The following is a 23453-nucleotide window of genomic DNA, read 5'->3' as shown; positions in this document are numbered from 1 at the left end:
CCGGCCTTTCACCTCGTACTTTTAAAACACCTGTAGTATTTCGCGGGTTCTGTTAGTTCCGTTTTTGACAGTTGTTCAAACATGGCGGACTGACAGTTGAGAAACAGAAAAACTTTCACCGGTATGCCGACAGGTTTGTAGAAGATTGTGTCGAATTATCTTTTGCTATAAAACACATTTAGATGCTATAACGTATACGAATAGTTTTATTTAATTATAAAATTAAGAATATATAGCTTTTATTTGAAAGCATACTAGTAGTTGCACTCGACTTCGTCCGCGCGGAAATAAAAAAAAGTAGTTATAAATATAGCCTAATAATTTGTTCTGGGATACTTCAAATTCCATACTAACATTATTGTACTCCAAGAGGTTATTCCTTCTTACGTATTAAGTCCCCTCAAATATTTTGCAACCCAATTCTAGTGTATGCATGCTGAAAAATTTTCAACAGGGATTATAGTTTTGGCCTTTTGTTACTATTTCTATAGATTTCTATAAGCATTAAATATACGTAAAAACTATTTATCCCTTCTTATAACCATAGAATTTCAAACTGTCATGTCTATCGCGTCTCTATTGAATAACTATTAATTATGAATAAATTTAACGGTTTAACGTACTCCGTATAATTACGGTAATTAGAAAGCAAAATCAGTTAACGAAGGACAGAATATAAATAATTAATGATAGGCAGAAGCGTAATAAATTAGACTTCACTAGTCATGTAGAAAGTGAAGCTTTCTCGCCAGCTTTCAAGTAAACGCAACTATCTTAATGCAAAGGAACGATAAGAATCAAGCCTTTTCATATGTACGTAAAAGCATAGTAATTTTCAATTATCTAACAAAATACTAAAGCAACGTTTCAGTCATTCAAATGATTTGATAGACTAGAAAGTGTATACAGAGTATTGACATTTGACATTGTCAGTAGGTACCAGTTAGGTAATAGCTGATGAAATTCTAAGAACATTTTGAAAAAATATTGGAAGCGTACATGTAGCATGTAGTAGTTGGTGGCTCAGGTGTTAAGACTGCAATCCGCAGGTCATTGGTTCGAATCCCGCCATGTACCAATCTGTTTTTCGAGTTTCGATTTACATATGTACATTTATCCGACGTTTTTACGATGAAGGAAAACATCGTGATACAACCTGCTCATATCTGAGAACAAATTTAAAGATATGTGTGAAGTCAACCCACACTTTTTTTTTTTTTTTAAAGTCAGGAAATGCGTTTACGCACGCCTACGCCGGGCTGTGCAATGGCGTAGGGAGTGTGGGACTCGCCGGTCACAGAAGGTGGCCGGAATACCCACTAAAACCTGACTGCCCTCTAACGCATTATGGCGGGCGCCACGGGAACGCTTTAGCTTTCTTCCGTGGCCCCGCCTGAAGTCAACCCACACTGGACCAGCGTGGTTGACTATGGATAAGTCACCCATAACTTAGGGTAGGCTCCGAGCCCCTCAATGGCGATGTATAGTGAGCTAATGATGAAGAAATTTAGTAAAATTTAAATAAAATATGATTTACACGTAATTTGACGTTCATTAGCAGATAACAAACTTATCAACTGTATTAGTTCGTAGAATCTAGATCATAGGCGTTGTATAGTCATAATGAGGTTTAACAGGATACCGCGGGTTTCTAATTCCAAAATCTGTGTATAAAAATATATCGTCATCTCTGTCTGTACCTTTGACAACAAAGAGATAGCAATATGTTTTACAGAAAATCAGGATTAATAAATATTTTTGCGCGTAAATTGTCAATTTTTTTCAATAAATTATTGTAACATTTATCTTGTCTGTTCTTTCAATTATTTTAGAAGATTGTTACGAGTATATTACCATATATTTTAGACTATTAAATAGTAATAGTTTTTGTAATAATATCACGTAATAATAATCATATTCCTAGTTATCATATTGCGTGTGAAAAGATTACACACTACACGATTTATTACACATAATTGCTACGTAAGATATAGAGCTTGTTAAAAGATTACAATTACACGAGACCAATGTAAATTACACGTTTCCGAGTAATTTTAAATTATACCTTTCGTATGGTGTTACACTTGAAATTGTCAACTAACACCCATGTTAATAAGTATAAAGTGTGTTTTGTATTAAAAGAATGTATGAACTAAGTAAACATTACTTAGACCGTTATTTTAAGTTGGTTTTAGACTAGTTTTGACAATCAAAATATATAAACTGAGACCAAATCTCTGTAACATATCGTCAGATAACAGTATGTTTAAGCGGAGCTTTTGCTCTTAGAAACCCTGAAAATAGCGCGTAGCTATCAGCGCGGATGCTTCCTAGAAGATGATAAATATTTATCACCGCTGACAATCAGTGTAAAGTCAGCGTGGCTCTAAAATCATACAATTCCAAAATACTCATACTTAAACAAATAGAAGAAAGGACGTTCTTCTCGTTTTTATTGGTAGAATTGAGACACTAATTTCATATTGTTGGATTAATTTTTGCAGTGGAAACAGTGTCTATTACATATGTCTATTTACGAAATAGTGAAATAATAATTACATCATTACGAAATGAAACGCAAATGTCATGTAATGCAAATTGTATGTAAGTTGTCCGCCCGTGTTATGGACAAGTCCCTTTCTGTTACGTCACATCCTTTAAAACTAGTTGTAAATTGACAAATACCGGTAATGGTGTTACAGTATCGATTTTCAATCAAACGCCACAATCATTTGCCAAATGTACTTTATTTAAATATTAACCAAATTTATTATTATTATAATCATTTCAACTAAGTTCAAGACATTAATTCGAACCATCGACCACTTGTTCCGATATCCGTACACTTAAGTTATTGTCAAAATTTTAATAAACAACTTTTCCCCGCGACTCCATCCGCGCGGCAACCAACACGATTTTCTTTCATATTATAAAGTTACTTAAGAGATAATTAAATAAGTTATACATACTATCATTTGATTTAAAATTGTTATTGTGGATATTGAAGACAGCAAAGCAAACCTAGCGTCTCGGTGAACACGGAGACAAGTGGCCTTGTTGTGAATCTTTCAACTCTGACATTCTCCGGCACAATGCCGCGCCATGCGGAGCCTGTCTCCAACATACAACCGCGTATATTTATACGTGTATCCTTATATGTATATGTTTATGCTTTATTTACTATAAGTTCTCTTATACGTATAGTACATAGTCTGTTAATATTATATAATACTAGCAGTCATCCGCGACTCTCGAAAACAACAACAACTCTCGCGAAAAAAAGTTAATAAGTAGGCTACGTGTTCTTTCAGATTATGTTCTATATCTGTGCTAAATTTCGCTGAGCCATTCCGGAGATACCTTCAAACAAACATCCATCCATGTAAACTTTTGCATTTATAATTTTAGTAGGAGTTCATAGTTGAAAGAGGTATATTAGTGGAATTAAACTTTAAAATTTAATTTAAAGCATAACAAATAAAGTAGACTAAATCTTGTACGAAAAAGTCTTTTGAACTTTTAAAGGTATTAAAACGATAATTTATGTTTCCGGATAATTGTGTTTGTTAAAACGTTTTTTTTTCTCTTTCAAATTGAACATTAAAGTAATCTTTGAAATGGTAATAAAAGTAATTTATTCACAAGCAGAAAATCATGTTCACAAATTTTTACGATTGTAAGCTAAAATAAAATCGTGACCGAATCTTCGTAAATTTAATCTAATATATAAAATTCTCGTGTCACAGTTTTCGTTCCCGTACTCCTCCGAAACGGCTTGACCGATTCTCATGAAATTTTGTGAGCATATTCAGTAGGTCTGAGAATCGGCCAACATCTATTTTTCATTTTTTTTTTAACTGCGTGCGGAGATTGTCGCGGGCGACAGCTAGTTTAAAATATATTTTTAAAAACATTTTCTAAAAGCTAACGAATGACTAATGATAATTAAAATTGAATATTTTAAACACGTTTTCGACATCCTCTTAAAATATCAATGATCATACAAGATTATTAATAATTTAATATTATTTCAACAGATGCGATTCTGATCATACCGCTGAGATGTTGTACACACATCTTCAAGCATTAATAGAGAGACCAGAGAACCAGAAAAAGTTTGCGGATATAGAAAGGAAGTTACAAATGCGTGGAGCTCTTCCATCAAAGAAACCTCCAGACTCCTCCCTCGGGAGTGAAGTATCCAGAGAATCTGACTCCGGAAGTAACGAAGAACGATGTGTGGCGAATCTTTACGACAGCTTGGCAGCCGAATTGAAACAGAAATTGTCTACAGGTAAAAAGGGTCTAGGTCAGTTGAATTTTATAATTTGAGTAGTGTAGCTTTGCTAGTTAGTGCACTTTTATTGGTTTTTAGTTTTTGTAGTTGTAGTTTGTAGTATAATGTATAACATGTAATATAAATCTTAAAAACCTTTTAGTTTAGTATGTCGTCAGTCTAGACACTTTTTCTAATATTTTTTTTAATAAAATATAATCACCTTTCTCTAAAATTCTCGAAATATTTTTTACTAATTTACGTATTTTTATAAGTGATTTTTTAAAGATTTAAAAGAATAAATGTGCTAATCTTTTTAAACAGTAGGACCATTTACTGTTATTAAACTTAATGGCACATTTACTAATATTTATACATACGTACTCTTTTTATATCTATATACTTAATCTATTATAATAAATTACAGTATATTAGTAAAGAAAAAGGTAAAGTAAATTCTCACCTTCAAGAACCCTTAATTTTTTTAATTATAATTTTTCTGTAATAATTTTTTTTATATATTTTGTAATATTCCTCTGTAACATATATAATAATAATTCCAATATGATTTATAACCTGGGGGCACAGCAGCGCCCCCGCGGAACTACCTTTTTATACTATTTTTGTGCATCCCCTCCTCCGTCGATTAAAAGCAGGCAACTCATCTGAAATTGCGCAGGTCTACGGGCAGCGATCGCTTCGCTTTTTAGGCGTATTCAGGTGGCCGTTTACACGTTTACCATCTTGTGATATAAAAATATATACAATATTGTAATGCTACGTACAAACATATTTATATATATGTCGCAATCAGAAGAAGAAATCAACTTTAATAAATCGAAATTAGAACACGAGCTGTGTTCGAAGAGACTTCTTGTACGATGCGCTGTCTGACATTAGTCATTCTGGAAATATGGATCGTAACTAAAGCATTGTTCGTTGTACATGAGCCTGTGAATCAATTATAACGAGTTGAGAAGTGATAAGCAGTGTATTCCTTGAATCCGATATTACCCATAGCCGCCCACAAGTGATCTCAATCAATAATAATTCTGATAGCGAGCCACCCCGGCCGTTATCAGAAGTGGGATCCATATCGGTTCAAGTCGTAATTGAGAAAATGGAGATGAGCGCAATTTTTTTTCAGTTGGTATTTGTAAAATTCTCCGTGAAATATGACATTGAGAAAAGAAAAGAAATAACATGACGTTCCGTCCGTCATTAAAGAAAATTATTCCGACTACGCAATTAATTTGGTAGAACGTAAGTAAGAAACATTGATGTGGAAGATTATGAGAATATTATTTGATTTTGTGTACGATCTAGAGGTTTCAGCAACTAAATACGTAAACGAAGTATGCATGAGTCGCTACGCAGCAGTACGAGGTATACGCATACCGATACAAGTGAGCCGCTAACGTAATTTGGGAATCCTATGGCATACAATAATTTGAAGAAAACTATTTCGAAGATAAATTACGAGGAAAGAAAGAAAAATCCAACGCGCATGCGTGGATCCATGACATTATGCTTCGAGAAACCAAATGTCAAAAGAAAATAATTGCCAAATTATGAATTTGACATTGCAGAAAGATTACGTAAAAATGTATTGCTACATTAGACATTGAAGTATTTCATTAGAATAACAAGCCACTTTAGACATTGGTTCGGCATGGGCATTGAATCACTATTTGGAGCAGAGGTGAATAAAACCGGATAGCCGAAATCCACCTCAACCAATCTTAAGGACAAAATAATTCAATGCGGGTTAATACGGAAGTCCAAAATGATCATCAACAATTAAGAAACGATATTCTAGATCAGAATGAAACGAATTGAAATTGAAAAGAAAGAATGATGGCTTTAAGAGCAAGATGACGCAAGGGGTTAGAGGTCTCCCAAAAGTAGTTGGGTCGTGCAACCTATTGAATGCTTTGAATGCATTCTGCGTGAATGTGTGTTCTTTCATATCAACAGTTCATAATCATCCTACAGGTGGTGTCTTCACTTAATCATCCGGTGAGTTCGTTTCTGTACTATTTTGTGTGTTTTAGCTGTTATGCTATTGGGCACTAGTCGTAACGTATTCTATTAAAGTTAGATAATTCAAAACTATTGGTTTAATGTGTGGCACCAAAATAATAGTTCAATTAGTATTTCGGTTATTTGTGCAATGCACAATTATGTTCGGAGTTATTTAGTGAGTCGGTTATTTTACATTTCGGGGTTTTTATTTGTCATTAATCAATAATGTCATGTCAATTTTGTAATTAAAGGATGTTGTTCTCAATGATTGACGATTCAGAAAAATGAAACTGATTGTCAAAATTTTAAAAATATAGCGAGTTCTTTGAATGTCAACTGACATGACCCTGACAGTTTTAATGAAAATTATTTAAACAGAAATGAATTAAATCTTGTAGCTGTTTCTTAAAAGCGAAAATGTGTTTAGACGTGATTAGATTTGACAGATAGTAAACTCTTCTCGGTCTGAAGTTCAATTAAATTCATTTTCTTGTTTGTGGCTTTCCCTTAGCGGATTAGCCCTTCGGTCTTTAGTTACTATTGCAAGTAAACAAATGGTTTGTTGACATTAACTAGTTCAAACGGTTCCGTGTCTAGGTGTTAATGTGGGTGTCGTAAAGATGTTAGTAAGAATTAACAAGTGCAATTCAGTAAAATCGATAAAAACGGGTTGGCATTGATATTAAATCTTTGGGTTTTAATGTAATCACAATATGCTTACGAGAATTTGAATCTGGTGCCTAGGAGCTATGCTTGCTAAGAAAAAAAGAACTTTTAGAGTTTGCTACTAACTGAATGAAAATATGGCATGTAATTACAGGATGTTTTCATTACGAATATTATTGTTGTTTCTTTACCGATTATTTTTTTCTTTACTTAATGTCAAAACTTTAAAATCTGTAAATTGTGAATAAGGAAGTTTGACTTCTACTAAATTTATGAAGTAAATCTTTGAAATGATGTTGTCGACGTTATCGTACGAAATGACATTTGGTGCAGATGGTTTGATTGTTTGAGCCATGTTGCCATGAGTTAGTAACGGAGAGAATTTTGTATTGGAGATATTAATGTCCTTAAGGTCAAACATTCTTACAGTTAATTGATATGATTATTAACTATTCGTAAATCGTAATGATACGTATGATGTCAGAATAAGACGAGCGGTGTGACACAGTAATCTCTGCGGTTTCGTTTTGTTTTTGCAGATGTACAATATGAAGGAAGTCTGTTATGAGGATAGCACGGGGACGTGCTAATGTCAGTATGGCCGAGACTGGCGGGTTTAAGCCACTGCAGTGGCGTCTGCGTGGCAGCGGTTGGTGGATACCAGCGACGTTTGCAGGATTGCAAAGCTTGGTGCAAGATAAGTGGAGTTGATAATGAATTTGGTGATATTTAGTAAAGCTAATTTGTAACAGAAACTCGGGTAAAGATCTCTATCGGCCGTATTGTGTTCGACCGTACCAGTAGTTATTACGTCGTAACCGTAGCCCTGTGGAAATCGGTATCTCTTGGGGCAGCTCAAGTAGTCCGTGGGTGAGCGGTGCGCGTTCTACTCTGGCGGAGGTCGGGGTCAGGAGGACCGGTTTGTGTGACTGTCATGTCACAGGGTGACGGGCAGGGGTCTCAAGGACCATGGTGTGGAGCTGTCACATCACAGGGTGACGGGCAGAGGTCTCGAGGACCGGATGTGGAACTGCCACGTCACAGGGTGACGGGCAGAGATCGAGGTCTGGAGGACCGCAGTGTGTGTGATGCACTGACCTCTATAAATGTACAGGCTGAAAGACGTGGTGTTTTGTGTATTTGATTTTTGATTTTCGCTATTTTGGCGTTGACTGTATTTTTGGTTGGTAGCGGTGGTGATGATTCAAACTAATAATAGAAATAATAAACGTGAACATGCACTTTTAGGGCAGAACTAAGCAAAAGCTATCATTTCCAAGCAAATAGCCTATCCATTTGTACAGATCGGTGGTGTGATATCACGGTAACACAGGTGTTTGGTCGGCCGGAGAGCCGTGGAGAGAGATTCGGCGGGAGAGCCGTGGTGAAAGATTCGGCTAGAGAGCCGTTGAGTGAAATTCGGTCGAGAGGCCGTGGCGTTAGAGATCTTACTCGGTGGGTTTCTGGGAGATTGGGAGTAACTAACGTTGTAGAGTAAGTTGATTTTTACGGCGGTGTCCCGTTAGATAACAGAAGTTGGGCCAGGAGTGGCCGAGCGTAACAAAATATTTCCTTGAGTTAATGTTCACATGCTAAGAACACACTGAGACCGGTGTTTGCAATCTAACATCACCCGAGGACGGGTGTTCGCAGGACGGCCGTGTCGCAATCAGAAGAAGAAATCAACTTTAATAAATCGAAATTAGAACACGAGCTGTGTTCGAAGAGACTTCTTGTACGATGCGCTGTCTGACATTAGTCATTCTGGAAATATGGATCGTAACTAAAGCATTGTTCGTTGTACATGAGCCTGTGAATCAATTATAACGAGTTGAGAAGTGATAAGCAGTGTATTCCTTGAATCCGATATTACCCATAGCCGCCCACAAGTGATCTCAATCAATAATAATTCTGATAGCGAGCCACCCCGGCCGTTATATATATATATATATATATATTTATGAAACAAGTAGTATAGCTTCAAGCAATTGATAGAATTCCACAATTTATTAATAGTTAATAGCTTCACTAACTAAATACGTATTTCTACATTTCAGGCAAAAGCCCTATTCTTCTACCACCGAGAGACTACGATACGGTGCATCGTCAGAAAGGAAACCTCAGTAACATAGACACACGGCGCTGTCTCAATCAGAATATAGTGGGTGTGAATGCGAGACGCAAGCTGGAGTCATCCGGAGGCAGTTCTGGTATTGGCAGTGACCTCGCGCCCTCACCAGAGAGGAATGACTACACTAGACAACACGATAATCATAGTACTAGTGGTTAGTATACTTTTATATAGTTAACACTTGCACTGCTGTACAAAATAGGCCCGATACGGAATTTGTCGAAGCTCACGGCGAAAACTATATCTGTTTCGCTTTAACAGAACCTATTTCCAATGTATCTGTAAGAGTTTGATTTAGACAAATATAGGTTTACGATTGGTTTTTAGATATAATTATTGAATTTAGCACTACTCACCCTTGTAGGGATAATTTTATATGTGAATAAGTTTTACCGACGTAAAATCTCAATACTAAACAAAGCAATATTTACGCATGTAACAGATTCGTCATTGAACAGATGAATAGATTCTCATTTTGTATAGAACAATATATGTTTGTGAGTATATTTTCAATACCAATGTATCGCACGACCTTTATTTACAATGAACTCATTTATATTGGAAAGCTAAAGTATTAATCATTATAAAATAAAAGATGTAGATTAAATACATGACCGTTTTGATATTCTTAACTAATCTGTCATAATGGATCACAAAGAAATTTCTAACCTTATTTCCCACGGATTCTAGGCTTTTAGCTTACCTTTTACATGCTTACAATATTTGCAAGAACAAAACTACTAATTTAAGAAAGACTATCAGACTACCATTAGTCAGTCTTTCGTCTCCATAACAATATTGATAATCATAAGTAAACAAAAGACAATTACTAGATGGGTTCTAGAACCTTCTTCCCTCGTAGACCAGAATGTTACCGATTGCTATTCTTCTTTAATATGGGCTGTAAACTAGATGTCGGCCACGACTACGTCCGCGCGGAATTAAAAAGAAACTTAATAAATAGCCTATGTGTTCTTCCAGACTATGTTCTACATCTATGCCAAATTTCATCAAAATCCGTTGAGCCGTACCGGAGATACCTTCAAATAAGCATCCATCTATTCATCTAAACTTTCGCATTTATAATATTAGTAAAATAAAGTAGAAATGTGCATCAAATTGAATCACTAGAAGTCATGATTCACGGTCACGATGTTTGTGATTTTAAAGAAGAAAGAACAAATTATCGAGAAGAAAGATTTATGTTCTAGAAGAACAAATAGTTATTTCTTACAAAACCAAAACGTCTTTGTTATTCTGCACTGTTATAAAAAACATTGTCTATTGTAAAGCAGGTTTAACTTTAAAATGATCTTAGCAATGTTTATTTTAATTTAAAAAGCAAAACCAAATAGAAACGATGGCATCATCGCGGTCGTGACCCGACTTATTACGTCATGGTCACTATACACTTGAAATAAACGTATTATTTATACTTTACTAGCCGGTACCTCAACTTCCTTAGCAAAGAATTAACAATTTGTCTTCAGTTAAATTACATACAGTTACGTTCAGCGGTTCTGGAATTACGTGGAAACAAACAACGCATCTATCTATATCTATATATATAAAAGAAAGTAGTGTTGGTTACACTATTTATAACTCAAGAACGGCTGAATCGATATGACTGAAAATTGGTGGGCAGGTAGCTTAAACCAGGAAACGGACATAGGATAATTTTTACCCCGTTTTCTATTTTTTATTCCGCGCGGACGGAGTCGCGGGTCAAAGCTAGTTTATAATGTTATTAAGATCAGTAAATAATCAGATCATAAAAAATCTTTTAAGGAGACTATCTTAAGAACGCAGCAAACATCTGATATGTCTTTAGAGTACATAAAATATTTCTAGTTAAGGTGTTTCAAAGGGCATGTGATCAAAATTAACAGTTAACATTACAATGTAGTGTTTTAAATAAAAAATATAATTGACCCAAATTGTCTTTAAAAAAATCCTGAACTGTCTGTTCTAAGCTTGGATAATAAGCTTCTACTTTATAATGCTGTTCTCAAACCAATATGGAAATATGGGATACAAGTTTGGGGTTCTGCAAGTGCTTCAAATTTAAACATCATACAAAGGGTGCAAAACCGTATACTTAAGAACATCTCGAATGCCCCCTGGTTTATTAAAAACTCAGAGGTGCATGACGTACTAAAAGTGAACACCGTCCAGCAGGAGCTCAAAGTGATTGCTGAGCGCTATAAAGCAAGAATTGCAAACCACTATAATCCCCTGGTTGCAACCTTACCTAAATGTGACCACAGAAGGAGGCTTAAAAGGGCCACTATTATGTAACAAACAAGACTCACTAAGGTCTGTTTAAAAGAAGAAGTTTCTTGATGGAGAAATAATTCTGAAAGATTACTCGTTCCTCATATCTGCATAAAGTTTTAAAGACTGATTGCAAAAAAAAAAAATCCTGAACAGAATAAAATAACTTGATTACACTTCATCATATGCAAATTTTATTTTTGTCCTTGAAAAAATTTAATACAATACTATTTTAAGATGATCTACTTAGTTATCTGTAGTTTTTTAAACAGATGTACTCTTTGTGTTATTGTTGCTGAAGACAATGGAAGTAAAAATGTTAATTATTTTAATGGTGTGCGCAGGGAATTAGTTTCAACACAATATAATGAAACCAAAAGAATCGCGAAACCTAAATCTCAGGCAAGCTTGCGTTTTAAATATAAAGCCGCTACTTTATTAACAAGCTGAATACTAAGCGAGAGTTCCTTAATATTTTTTAGTAGTGGAGATATTTTTGAACACATTTTTTAATATGTTTTTAACTTATTTGACCTCGAAATTTTTTTTATATAATGACTAGCTGTCGCCCGCGACTCCGTCCGCGCGCAGTTAAAAAAATCTAAATGGGGGTGGGGGTTATGAAAAATAGATGTTGGCCGATTCTCAGACCTACTGAATATGCTCACAAAATTTCATAAGAATCAGTCAATCCGTTTCGGAGGAGTACGGGAACGAAAACTGTGACACGAGAATTTTATATATTAGAAGATTTCTGAATATCACAATATCCACTTATTTATCGTTATTGCCGATATAATTATGAAATAGCGTAATGGCGGACGGCGCAGAACATACAGTAGAAGGCTTTGGGGAAGGCCTATGTGCAGCTGTGGGCATACAAAGGCCGATGATGATAATGTAATGACAACCTTGTATGGGATTAGCTGCTTTTTTTCATTATTAGCACTTTCGCTACAGCTTTTACAATGTGAACACACCCTAACTACTTAACGGTTGCGGACGATAATGACGAGCATCGCGTGGGAGTGTGACAGGTTTCTTTCTATGTCGATTTCGTTTTTAAAAACGTGTTGACTCGCTATATGTATCCACAGAGATGACTCTATATCCCGTTAAACATAAAAGTGAACATTGACAAACGAATAGAACTTGTTCCCACAAAGCCACATTAGTCATAATTATAGAGGTTATTGGCTCAAATTTGAGTAGAGATTATGCCAAATATTTAGCGTAGGCGGTGGCGTTATTTTTTGTGTCATTTACTGCTTTAAAATCTATTTATTTATTATTACCAAGATATCATCAAAAAAAGATTGTGTGTTTAAAGATATTTCTCGGAAAATCACATTTTTTAAATTACAGATTCCTTTGTTACCTGAGTAAATCTTTTTTTATGATTTTCAGAGGAGGACTGGGCGGAGAGTACGGCGTACATGATGCACGAGGCATTCGAGGCGTCCCCGCCGCGCCGCGCCGCCTCGCCACCACGAGCCGCCTCGCCCCCGCGCCGCGCGCTCTCTCCGCGCGGCTACGAGCGCGCCTATAACGACGACTACCTGCCGCCCGTCGAGCCCTTCCGCGACCAGCTCGCACCCTTCCGCGACGCCACTTTTGAACGCCGCTTCCGCCACGAGTCTCTCGAACGTGGCGCCAAGGAAAAGCCGGACAAGTTCCTCGACGACGCCACCGGCTACAGACGGCGATACGTGCCCGACGCCAAGCCCTCCAACCGCAGCATAGACCGGGGTGACGACCGACGGTTCGGCAAACTGCAACGCGGCGCCAGCGAGGGCAGCCTCAAACTCGCCGAAACCTCGCCCAAGGACCGCTTCAACGTCGCCAAGGAGAAGTTCATGAACCTGGAAAGGGAGAGATTCAACAGGGAGCTGGAGCAGCATATGGCCATGAGGAGGAGCATGCTCGAAAGGAATAGTCGCTCGACTTCTTCCCCCGAGGAAGAGAGAAGGGACGAGCGGCAGGAGCGCCACCGAGAGCTGAGCTCCCGACGAGAACCTGACCGTTCTCACCGGGATATCGAACGCTCTCACCGCGACTCGGACCGGCGCAAGGACATAGAGCGCGTGCGAGACGTCGACCCCGCGGACCTCGGCCACAGGGAGATAGAGAGGCTGCCGCGCGTCGGCCGCAAGCGTGACGAGAAGCGGTACGAGTACGGCGCAGAGGACTACCTGAACAGGATCGAGCCGAAGCCGGAGCGCGAGTTCGACCGGTACAGGGAGCGGCGAGAGCTGGACCGTCGCATAGAGGAGGACGAGATCGAGCCGGTGCTGGAGGAGCGGCGTCGGGAGTGGACGGACCGGCAGCGCGCCTTCAGCCGCTCCCGGCTGCTGGACGAGCAGCGTGTGGCGTATCCCGAGGGCGACAGGGACAGAGACAGGTACTACGACCGCGAGTACCGGGACTTCCGCGAGCTGGCCGAGCGCCAGCCCACCAAATTCCGGCACAGTTACGCTGAGCCCATCCCGCGCGGCCGCCTCGGGACCGTCAGACCCTACTGATATGCCATAGTACATCTACTGATGTACCTCTCGATGACGAGCAAACAGATGTCGCGAGTGCGGAGCTCGGTACAGACGTTGCTATTGTGTGCAGAAAGTACCAGATTACAATGTTTACACATGTTATAACTGAGTATGCGCCTCATACTGTATTCAGTTTTGCCATAAAGTGTAATCAAAGCTGAGTTGATGTTTTTGGAGTCAATTATTTTTTATTTTGTACCAATTTAAAAATTAACAAACCTCTTATATTAACATAATAAATGCTAATATAAGACGGTGCAATATTATAGTTGTCGACCTTAATTTCGATCTTTAACGAGTAAATACGTATGAATTATGTAATAACTTTTTATACTGTTTAAATTACAATTAGTAATTATTTAACGTCACTGTTTGCTGATTTTCAATGCAATATCCTTGCAATAATTTGGTTATAATTATTTTTGTAATCGAAGTATTTTTCCAAATCTATAATTCACAGTATTTATAATTTCCTGTCTGTTAGCTGTTATTTAATACTTACATATAAATACTCATAAAGACTTTGAGTCATTGAATTATATCTTTGTAAATATAAGGTTATGTTACAATGTTGTTTAGTAAAAAAAAGTAATTAAAATATGATTTGTAAGATAACAGATGTTCTAATTATGTATTAGTTACTAATATTATTAATAAATAAGGTTATAAAAATTGTTAGTAATACTGAAAACATATAATGAGATTTTATAAGATAGTGGATTAGAATAATAATTGTATGTAAAAATAAATTGTTTTATTTCACAATAAGGACAATAATGTACCAGTGAAGAGATTAGGGCTACATTGTAATTGTGGAATGTTAATAAATTGATATATTTTTGATTCAGATTTTATATTTTGCAAATAAATTAATTCTTAAGTCAATAAAGGAATCAATCGTGGAAGTTGTATTAAGGTTTAACTGACGTGAGACTTGACTGTGTCGGGTGGACGATGTGGATGAATGTGCGTTAACTCTTAAATTACCTAGAAAAATATTTTTATAAGATCTAGGAAAGATCATTTACTGTCTGTACTTAGTGTTTTTTGCTAAAAAGTATGTCTGAAATTTGATTGTCCCTTTTTAAACTTTACCGTTCTTTATAAAAATTTATAATTAATAAAGAAAACAAAATATATATTTGTAAACATTTTATTTTTACACCATTAAACAATTTTATGTACAAAAAGAAAAAATATTGCACGTCGCAGGAAGCATCTAGTTGTTGAATGAAAATAATTTTCATTTTTATTGCACATTCAATATTAATAGTAAAAATTATAGCTACATTAGTAAAAGTTTTTTATTAATGACAAAACGATTTTATAATTAAAACGACTCCATAGTTTTATATTTTACAATACAACTGTTACAAAGTTTGATCCGTCTTTTTCTTAATTTTTTTGAACTTTTAACAGTGGGTTTCTGACATAAAAATCCTCGTTTAAAACATGTTGTTATCTCTGTTAGATTTTGGTCTCAAAAACACACGATAAGTCGTCGTTATAAAATCGTTTCGTCGTCGAATATCAAAATATTAAAAAAATAAATAATAGTCAATGTAAAAATCGTGATTGCACTTAAAGAATTACTTGACTCGACATATTGCACCTATGCATAAAGGTTATTTTAACAAATAAATAACTACATACATAGATTAAATATTTTATAGTACATCTATATACCTAATTGAAATCCTTATTTTATATAATAAGGTGGTATACGTTTTGAGATACAAAAAAAGTGTAAAACTACAATCTGAATTCCTTCCCTTCATCTTCACAGTAATCGTTACCAATGTCGAAACATTTCAACAAAAACATATTGTTAAACTCTTTGATTCTATCAGAAAAACTGTTATAACAATATGTTTTCGTGTATTTTTCAGCAGTGGAAACTCACCGTAATAACTATCTTGATGTGGCAAAATATACATTACAATCCTTACAATGTGCCAAGTTTATATTTTCCAGTCCAGTGATCTAAATCAACGCTGAATTAAAACTGAAACCACACAAACCCACTCTGTGTGACTGTATATTTCCATCTTTCCAAATTCAATCCAGCGCTAATTTCTATCGCTGGACTGGAATAATGTAACCCGAGCATTAAACTTTTCTTCTTGACAAATAAGACCACAAAATAAGGCTATGGAGTAAGATTTTAGTGAATAAAAAACCTTTTCAGATTATATTTTCAATATTCACAGACAAAATTAGATTGATAGAGGATACATAGAGTTGATCACCTTATAAAATTCACAGTATTTCACAAGAATAGCCTATATCGTTAGTCTGAATTCCATTGGCATTATTAAATGCATTGGCAATACTAGATCAATAAATTATTGTGTCAAATATAATTAGACGCTGAAAATTTACTCAATTAAATACTTTTGTGAATTGAACCATAGCTTAGACGATATATTTACGGATCGAGGACGGATACAATTAAAAATAATTATACACGCAATTTCATATGCAATCGACAGACTTACATTCTAGATTTTACGTTTTGCATGTATTTATGTTTGTTTGCAACACTTTGATTGGATACAATTAACTTCGATTTAATTATATAATTCCATTTTTATAAAATTTGGTTTTAATTTTAATCGTAATCCATCGTATTAATGCAGCGTCCCACAAGGTTCAGTTTTAGACCCAGTTATTTATTTTGTATTTTTGTAGAACTAAATGATATTTTCAATATGGAATGTATCGATTGTGTAATAGTAGCAGAATAATACATTTTCATTTAGATTCAGATTATCTGAAAATTCTGAAAAGTACTTTTTAGTTACTAAAATACTTTTCAGAATTTTCAGATAATCTTAACGTATCAAATTATTAGCAGTCTTACCTACATCTAGGGCAAATAGCCCAAAGTATCTTCAAGACTAGCATTCCTGCTCAGAGGCATGTGTTCAAACATTCTAGCTAATTGCGGAGCGTTGCGCGGCGGAGTCGGCGGCAAGGGCGGAGGCCTGGACCTTCGCCCCCCGGCCAGAGACCGCACATCAGTTCTCTGAGATAGACGAACGTCTGCGAACAGAGCCGCCATCTCTGCTGACTTCTTAACACTGAGAGCGTCGTGAGAGCCCGCGCCGGTGCTGCGAACTGAAAACCAAAAAGGAGATATTAATAACTAAATATATTCTGCTTCATGATCATTAGTTTGAGTTATGCTGAGAGCCCTCTCCTAAAGTCTTTCATAAAAACGGACTGAATCTTTAAAGTAAGTTTAAGATTGAAACCTCATAATCTGTGTCTTTCACAAATGGATGCATTCATCAAATTGATTACTCTTAATAACTAAACTCATATTTCATTTCGTTTCATCTATCACAAAAATATGTGTAACCAGTAAGACGCTGCATGTTGCGCCTGGCGAGGTCGCGCGGCTTGTTCTGCAGCAGCAGCTCGTAGTCCAGCGCCAGGCTGTCAGAGCTGCGCGCTCTCCGCGCTCGCTCCTCGCGACGACGACTTGACGCAGCACTTGACCTGCAAATATTTTTACATTATTATATTATTTCTAAGACACTTGAACGCAGTTTGCATTGAGAAGAGAATGATTAAATTTTGTTCCTCATGAGGTTCTATGAGGGTTCCCTTGAGGTTCACAACTTTCAAACTTAGGGTACCTTCATCACTTTCATATTTACAATCTTACAACAACTCCTTTTTTTCTCCGGCTTTTTAAGAACATCGTAGAGCGAAGAGACAAGTGTGTGAATAATCAAAAAGGTGGGAAACGAAAAAGAATATAATGTGATAGAGAGAAGCTACTATATACTGTAATAATACAAATTTGTGGACTTACAAATCTCTTATGAACTTTTATATAGAAGAGAGAACCAGAAGAGGCCAAACGAATAAGTAGTTATAATTATTATAACATTATCTTACCTCGCTCTAGTGACTTTATAATCGTAGTCATCGAAGGCACGCTTCATTCGATCCGAGTAGCTTCTTTGTGTGGGGCTGCGCAGATATTCCAAGCTCTGGGAACTTTGCATAGTATTTCTACGTGGACTGGTGCAATAACATTTGTTACTATCTTCACAACTCTCAGAATCACAAGAACAGTAACTGTAATCTCCATCGTACACTTCTCTGTAAATTTAAAATTAAAAAACATTACAAAACTGTCACATCTTTCTTAAACACCGTTTCACGTGTATATCATGCGTTTAGGATATAATTAAAATTTATTAAAAGACTAAAAGATTAATTAGAAATTAATACAAATATTACTGTAAACCAAACTATAACAATAACCCACAGTTTGATCAAATCAGTGGCTAATGAGTACACATTTGTTGGACATAAACACGATGAAAGATCAGCTTACTATGTGTTTTTTACTGATATGAAGTAGAGAAAGTTTTGTAAATAATTAAATCTCATCAAAATACACGTCACTTTAATGAGCATAGGAAAACTAGTGAAATTATGAATTCGTAGTGAACTGTAAGTAATTATAATTCGGTTCAGTTAGTCATAAGGCGTCGCGATGCGCGGACGTTGCATGCTCTGATTACAGCGCACATTTCATTTCTACCTACGACTGAAGTAGATATAATGAAACATAAATTTAAAATAAACAAGGCGCAAATTCCATTGCAGAAATTGCTTCAGTTAATGTAATTAAAAGAGCACAATCTCTACACCGAGACGCATCTCTGTCAAAGTAAATGAATTGTAAAACGCAGACGGATGAAAGTAGAGAAATGTTATTTAGACTCATACGAATAATAATTTAAAAAATGTATATTGTTGTGATTTCTACTTGCTCGCGCTCAAGTGTGAATTGTTTGATTATTTATTTCTATAACGAGTTACTTTAGTGAATTATAACATATTTATCACACAAATATTAGTAATTATCTACAATAGATTTAGAATGAAAAAAATATTTCAACTTACTTGGAGCAATCTTTACAGCTTTTACTAATTAAACGAGATTTAGACGGTTCCTTAGCGAGTTCAATTTCAGAACAGTAACATTTAGTTTTGCATTCACCTTTCAATGAGCAATAGCAACGATCTACGCAACTCTCAGACTCACATTCCGAACAAGACACATAGCCACTTGAACTGTTCCTGTTTTGACAACCGAGACGATTACTAAGTGTCAAAAAATCAGAATCTTCTGATGTAGATGTCCTCTCTCCAGGTCTCGAAACTTTTCCATTCCTTTTCGATACGTGAACAACTTTATCTGATCTCTTCCTCTGTCTCATTGTTTGTCTTTTCGGCTGTATCATTGGTGGTGAATCTTTCGGACGGAATTGTCTAATATCGTAACTGGACGTTGAAACTGAACTTTCTGACACCGGTTCCTTCGTCTCTATTTCTGATTCTACAGCACTTATTTGTTTCTTAGTTTCCTTTCTCCTATTATCTTTACTAAAAGGCAATCTAAAAACCATTTTTAGTCCACTAGCTCCTTTACATATCTTTCTTCTTTTGCTTTGGAAAGTATTATTTCGTCTTAAAATCTTTTTCTTTTGCTTTTTCATTATCGCTTTGCTGTGTTGAAATATTTCGTCTTTCGTTAATGTTACTGCTAATTTTAACAGAAACTCTTTGTAAATCGGTTTCAGATCATTAAAGGACATTCCTTCGGGATCTATTATGGCATTGAGTATTTCATCCATAGAATGCAAATTTTCCTGTACTTTAAATTCGTTAAACAGTTCGTTAAATCCCAATGGTGAGCCGCCTCCTTTCTTACCGTTGTTTCTGTAATCGAAAGAAAGAATGCAGTGAGTTTATAATGCTACATAAGTAAAGGAATTATTATCAACCCCTGTGCAAATGTAATTACTAAGTTAATACAAAAAATGTAACTGTTATATTGTATGAGAAGAATGTAGCGGATGTGGTTGCTGGGCGCGATTACTGGCATGCCGTGTCGAAACACTTCGCTAGGCATGCATCGTGTGTTCTCGTTGTTTTATTTGCAGTATTTAAGGAGGCCAATCAAGTGAAAAATTATAATAGCATAAAATCTGTTACATTATAATGTACTGTTTATAAATATCTTGAAAAGTTTAATTTAAGAAGAAACATTTTTACTATTACTGTAGGTGATGAAATTCATTTATTTAGTAGCATTATTATAGAAATAGTAAAAATCTATGTCTTTTGAGTAAGTTTACCCAATTTACTAAATTATCTTCCCAAAGCTTAACTACATACATACCTATGTCCTATAGACTTATAGCGAGTCAATCCACCAGCATTTAAAAAACTGCCAGAGCGCGGTATGGCCACTTTTGTCAAAATGTCTCCCGACTCACTCAAAGATTTTCTTCCGCTCTGCGTTCGTCTTAATGTTTCTTTGGTTGGTGGCTCCGGTGGTGGCAGCTGTGGTTTTGAAGGTATTGGAGGTGGTAAAGTTGGTGGCCTTTGTATACTTTTCCTTCTCTCCAATTCCCTAAATAATTCAATCTTCTCTGACACTTGACTACGTACTGTAGATTCAGTACTACCGTGTGGTTTTTGTTTAGTATAAATGTTATTAGAAGTATTAAATTCTTGTGTTAAAGGTTTCTTTTGTTCAGGCGTATTACTTCCACTAGCATCCTGTTTAATCGTATCTAATTTGGCCTTAACTTCTTCTAACGTTATTCGTTTCGATTCATAGTTTAAAACTGGCTGCGAATGATATATCAATACGTTTTCCGATGAAGCTGATGACTTTCTTTCTAATCTAGGCTTATCACTGAATGATCCACTCGCCGAGAATCCGTCAGCTCTGTCACTGTCTCCACTTAAAGACGAAGTGCTTCGCTTTTTCCGCGGAGGCCGGATCGGAGTGTCGCGGTCTGGGACACTGCTAGTTATACTCATGCAGCTGACGCCGTTACGATTTTTGAATTTATTTTTATCAGAATGACCTTGGCGGTTCATGTGTGACATAAGAGATTTGTATAACGTCGCCGCTATAACGATGGCGTCTTCTGACGTTTGACATACAAACCCATGACACTCCAGTTGTTTAGCTACTCCGATCTTCCTCATCACTACAGCGAAAAGCGGCGAATGCGAGTTCTCGTTGTGGGAGAGGATGTATTTTTTGTCCGGTGTATCTAATGTTCTGAATAATGCATGTCGATCGATGTTATCCGGATCGGTTATTAGAGGCATAAAAGCGTAACTCAAATCGTTGTCATCGTCATCGGAGCGTTGTACGACAAACTTTACTGCGGACCACACAGCTATCGTTGGGAACGGATTGAGTTGTTCCAAATCCCCTTTATCTCCTTTATATCTTACTTTTAAACCACTATTAGATATTTCTAATCTGCCCGTTAACGTTGTTTTGTGGCGAAAGTTTCTTCTATAGGCGAAATATAAGTCTTTAAGTGGTGTTTGAAGACCAGATAAACTGGTGACTTTACTTTGCAAAGGTGTTGAGCCAAGATAATGTACACTGAATACGTGAACGCCAATATTGTCGGGTATTTGTCTAGGCTCGTTATGCATGTCAGCGAACATCTTCGAAACACGGTCCTGAACGGAGCCATCGATCTTTTTCATGATCCTATGACAGTAATCATCGTCGTCTTCGTATATCAGTGCCTGATGGTCATGTATCAAGCTCACCTGGGAACAAATAAAAGTTATTTTAAAACAGCACATACGTAAAAAAGAACATTTTTCTTGGTTTTTAGAGATTAACTAATATTGGTAGCTTCGGTTACACGTTAAGCTTACTTTGCTATCTCTTCTAACAACATCAGTGGCCCCATAGCGAGGTAGGCTTGTCACCGAGCGGGTGTCATCGAAGAGGGCGTCGATCTTCTGCTTATAGAGAGAAAGCGAGGAAACGCTCGGCGCACGGGAACGGCGAGTGTCATCCTCGCGACCGCCCAGTACGAACCCGCCGTGAGACGAGCCCTCGTTATCACAAGTCACCATCTGTAACGTAATATTAGTTGGTTGGTTTCCACTCCAGAAACACTGGAAAAAAACATATTGCCACCCCCTGGGCTCAAAATTTGTTGTGACACAAAAAATTCTAGTCATGTGTTTAGGCAGTTCGCGGTTCGTTTCATAAAATTATATGGGAATACTTATTAGTTTTTAGTATTCGACATATTGAATTGGGCACCTAAATAAAACTAGTAATTATGCGTAAAAAATCTCGATTATTTAAACAATTTATTCGCCTGACCATTAAAAACTTAGACAGTGTTTCAAAAAAAATTTTAGCTTAAACATACGTCAACCCTTTTAAACCGTGACTCTAGCGCCCGGCGCGGAGTTGTGACAAATCATGGTTAATCAAATATGCGTAGGCTTGTGAAATACGATCTTTGCAAAGAAATCATGAAGTACTTAATTATACATTGTGGTTATACATATCACCACGTTGACGTCAATTACATCAATCAGTGGCGGTTAAAGGGTGTTCAACTAAACAATGTCTAACAGTATTTTTGGAATACAATATCAGTTTAATACTCTATTACGTCTACGAGTATAATGCATGATAAACGTTACATGCCCTATACTTATTTCTTGTTTTTTGCTAAATAGCGTAATGATTTATACATCTTTTCCGCGATTACTATGAATTTAGCACTATGTAGGTTGTAATAGCAGCAGTTGCATCATACACGTTGTTTAAAACAGTTACGAAACGTCGCAAAACCCACAAACGCTTGGTAAGACTGTTTTCTAACCGATAAACATCTTTTGATGCGGTTCTTGAATCCATACACAGATATTTCAAATAGTTTGTTTGATCAAGTTATTTGAATTGGTCAAACAAAGAACACTTATAAGATAAATTGACAAACACGTGAAATTTGACAAAAATAAATGTTGCTACTGCTTCGAATGAAAAATTAAACCTGTCAATACAATATTTCAGACATTTTACCCTTGTATAAAACTAAATATTTAACTCACAAAGAACCTGGATTGAAATTATTCATTTAAAGATTTTGTCTACGAGAATAGAATACTCGTAATAAGAAAGAAGGTGAATGTTAATATTTCCAATTATTGAGATGTTATTTTTTTTATTATGTAAAATACTTAAAAATATAGTCATTATAATATAACTATAAAATAAAGTAAAAAAAATTACTCACGTCTTCGATCGTTGTTGGGCCTTGGGCCCGAATTTACTTAGCATTTTGAAACCTCCAAAATTACTTCGAAGCTCTGAAACAAACATTTACAATCTTATTACCAAACCGTCGAATAATTTATGCAAAAGAAAACTAAATTACAAAAAGCTCTTAAGGAATCAATCGTTACGTAATTTTATATAATCATTCTGAGAAATTAATGTGAATATACAATTAACTGCAACCACACGATGGCAGGAATTAAAAAAAATACACGCTGTACTATTACGTTGTCACCTTAAAATGTATTTTAAATTAAACGCTATTTTACAAATGATCTCATAATTGTAATATTATATAAGCATAACGTCCGTGTTACTTTTCCTGTCACCATTATTAATTTTTTTTTAAGAGAATAGATCAAACGAGCGGTTACACCGTGG

The 23453-nt window shown here is 36.1% G+C and overlaps 2 protein-coding genes across 5 annotated transcripts in view; one reads left to right on the top strand and one right to left on the bottom strand.

The window, feature by feature from the left end:
- Positions 1 to 14217, top strand: part of LOC106714513 (trichohyalin) — a 62314-nt gene extending 48097 nt beyond the window's left edge. For 3 of the 4 annotated variants that reach the window (XM_045683151.1, XM_045683152.1, XM_014507569.2), the window contains 3 exons: positions 4038 to 4309; positions 9025 to 9252; positions 12780 to 14217. In XM_045683151.1, the coding sequence (XP_045539107.1) occupies positions 4038 to 4309; positions 9025 to 9252; positions 12780 to 13894 (1615 nt within the window). In that variant the 3' untranslated portion in view covers positions 13895 to 14217. The remainder of the gene's footprint in view (positions 1 to 4037; positions 4310 to 9024; positions 9253 to 12779) is intronic. The other variant, XM_014507570.2, reaches the window with a different exon arrangement.
- A 2515-nt stretch (positions 14218 to 16732) lies between these two features.
- Positions 16733 to 23102, bottom strand: LOC106714510. Its single transcript, XM_045683158.1, has 7 exons — positions 23032 to 23102; positions 21647 to 21850; positions 20130 to 21535; positions 18848 to 19666; positions 17828 to 18034; positions 17283 to 17422; positions 16733 to 17038 (listed from the first exon to the last, which is right to left on the bottom strand). Exons 2-7 carry the CDS (start codon positions 21848 to 21850, stop codon positions 16788 to 16790), a joined length of 3027 nt encoding a protein of 1008 aa, XP_045539114.1. The 5' UTR covers positions 23032 to 23102; the 3' UTR covers positions 16733 to 16787.
- Between the last annotated feature and the right edge of the window lie 351 nt (positions 23103 to 23453).

This window comes from Papilio machaon, chromosome 21 (genome assembly GCF_912999745.1).
Source record: "Papilio machaon chromosome 21, ilPapMach1.1, whole genome shotgun sequence".
NCBI classification, from domain to species: Eukaryota; Metazoa; Arthropoda; class Insecta; order Lepidoptera; family Papilionidae; genus Papilio; species Papilio machaon.
The sequence above is the reverse complement of the archived record's forward strand: the minus strand, read 5'-3'. Positions and strand labels throughout refer to the sequence as shown.

Coding starts and splice junctions, on each gene's coding strand:
- LOC106714510 (XM_045683158.1), bottom strand. CDS start 21,850: ATGGTGACTTGTGATAACGAGGGCTCGTCTCACGGCGGGTTCGTACTG. Junction 17,423..17,827: donor TATAAAGTCACTAGAGCGAG/GTAAGATAATGT, acceptor AAATATTTGCAG/GTCAAGTGCTGCGTCAAGTC. Junction 17,039..17,282: donor CAACATGCAGCGTCTTACTG/GTTACACATATT, acceptor TTTGGTTTTCAG/TTCGCAGCACCGGCGCGGGC.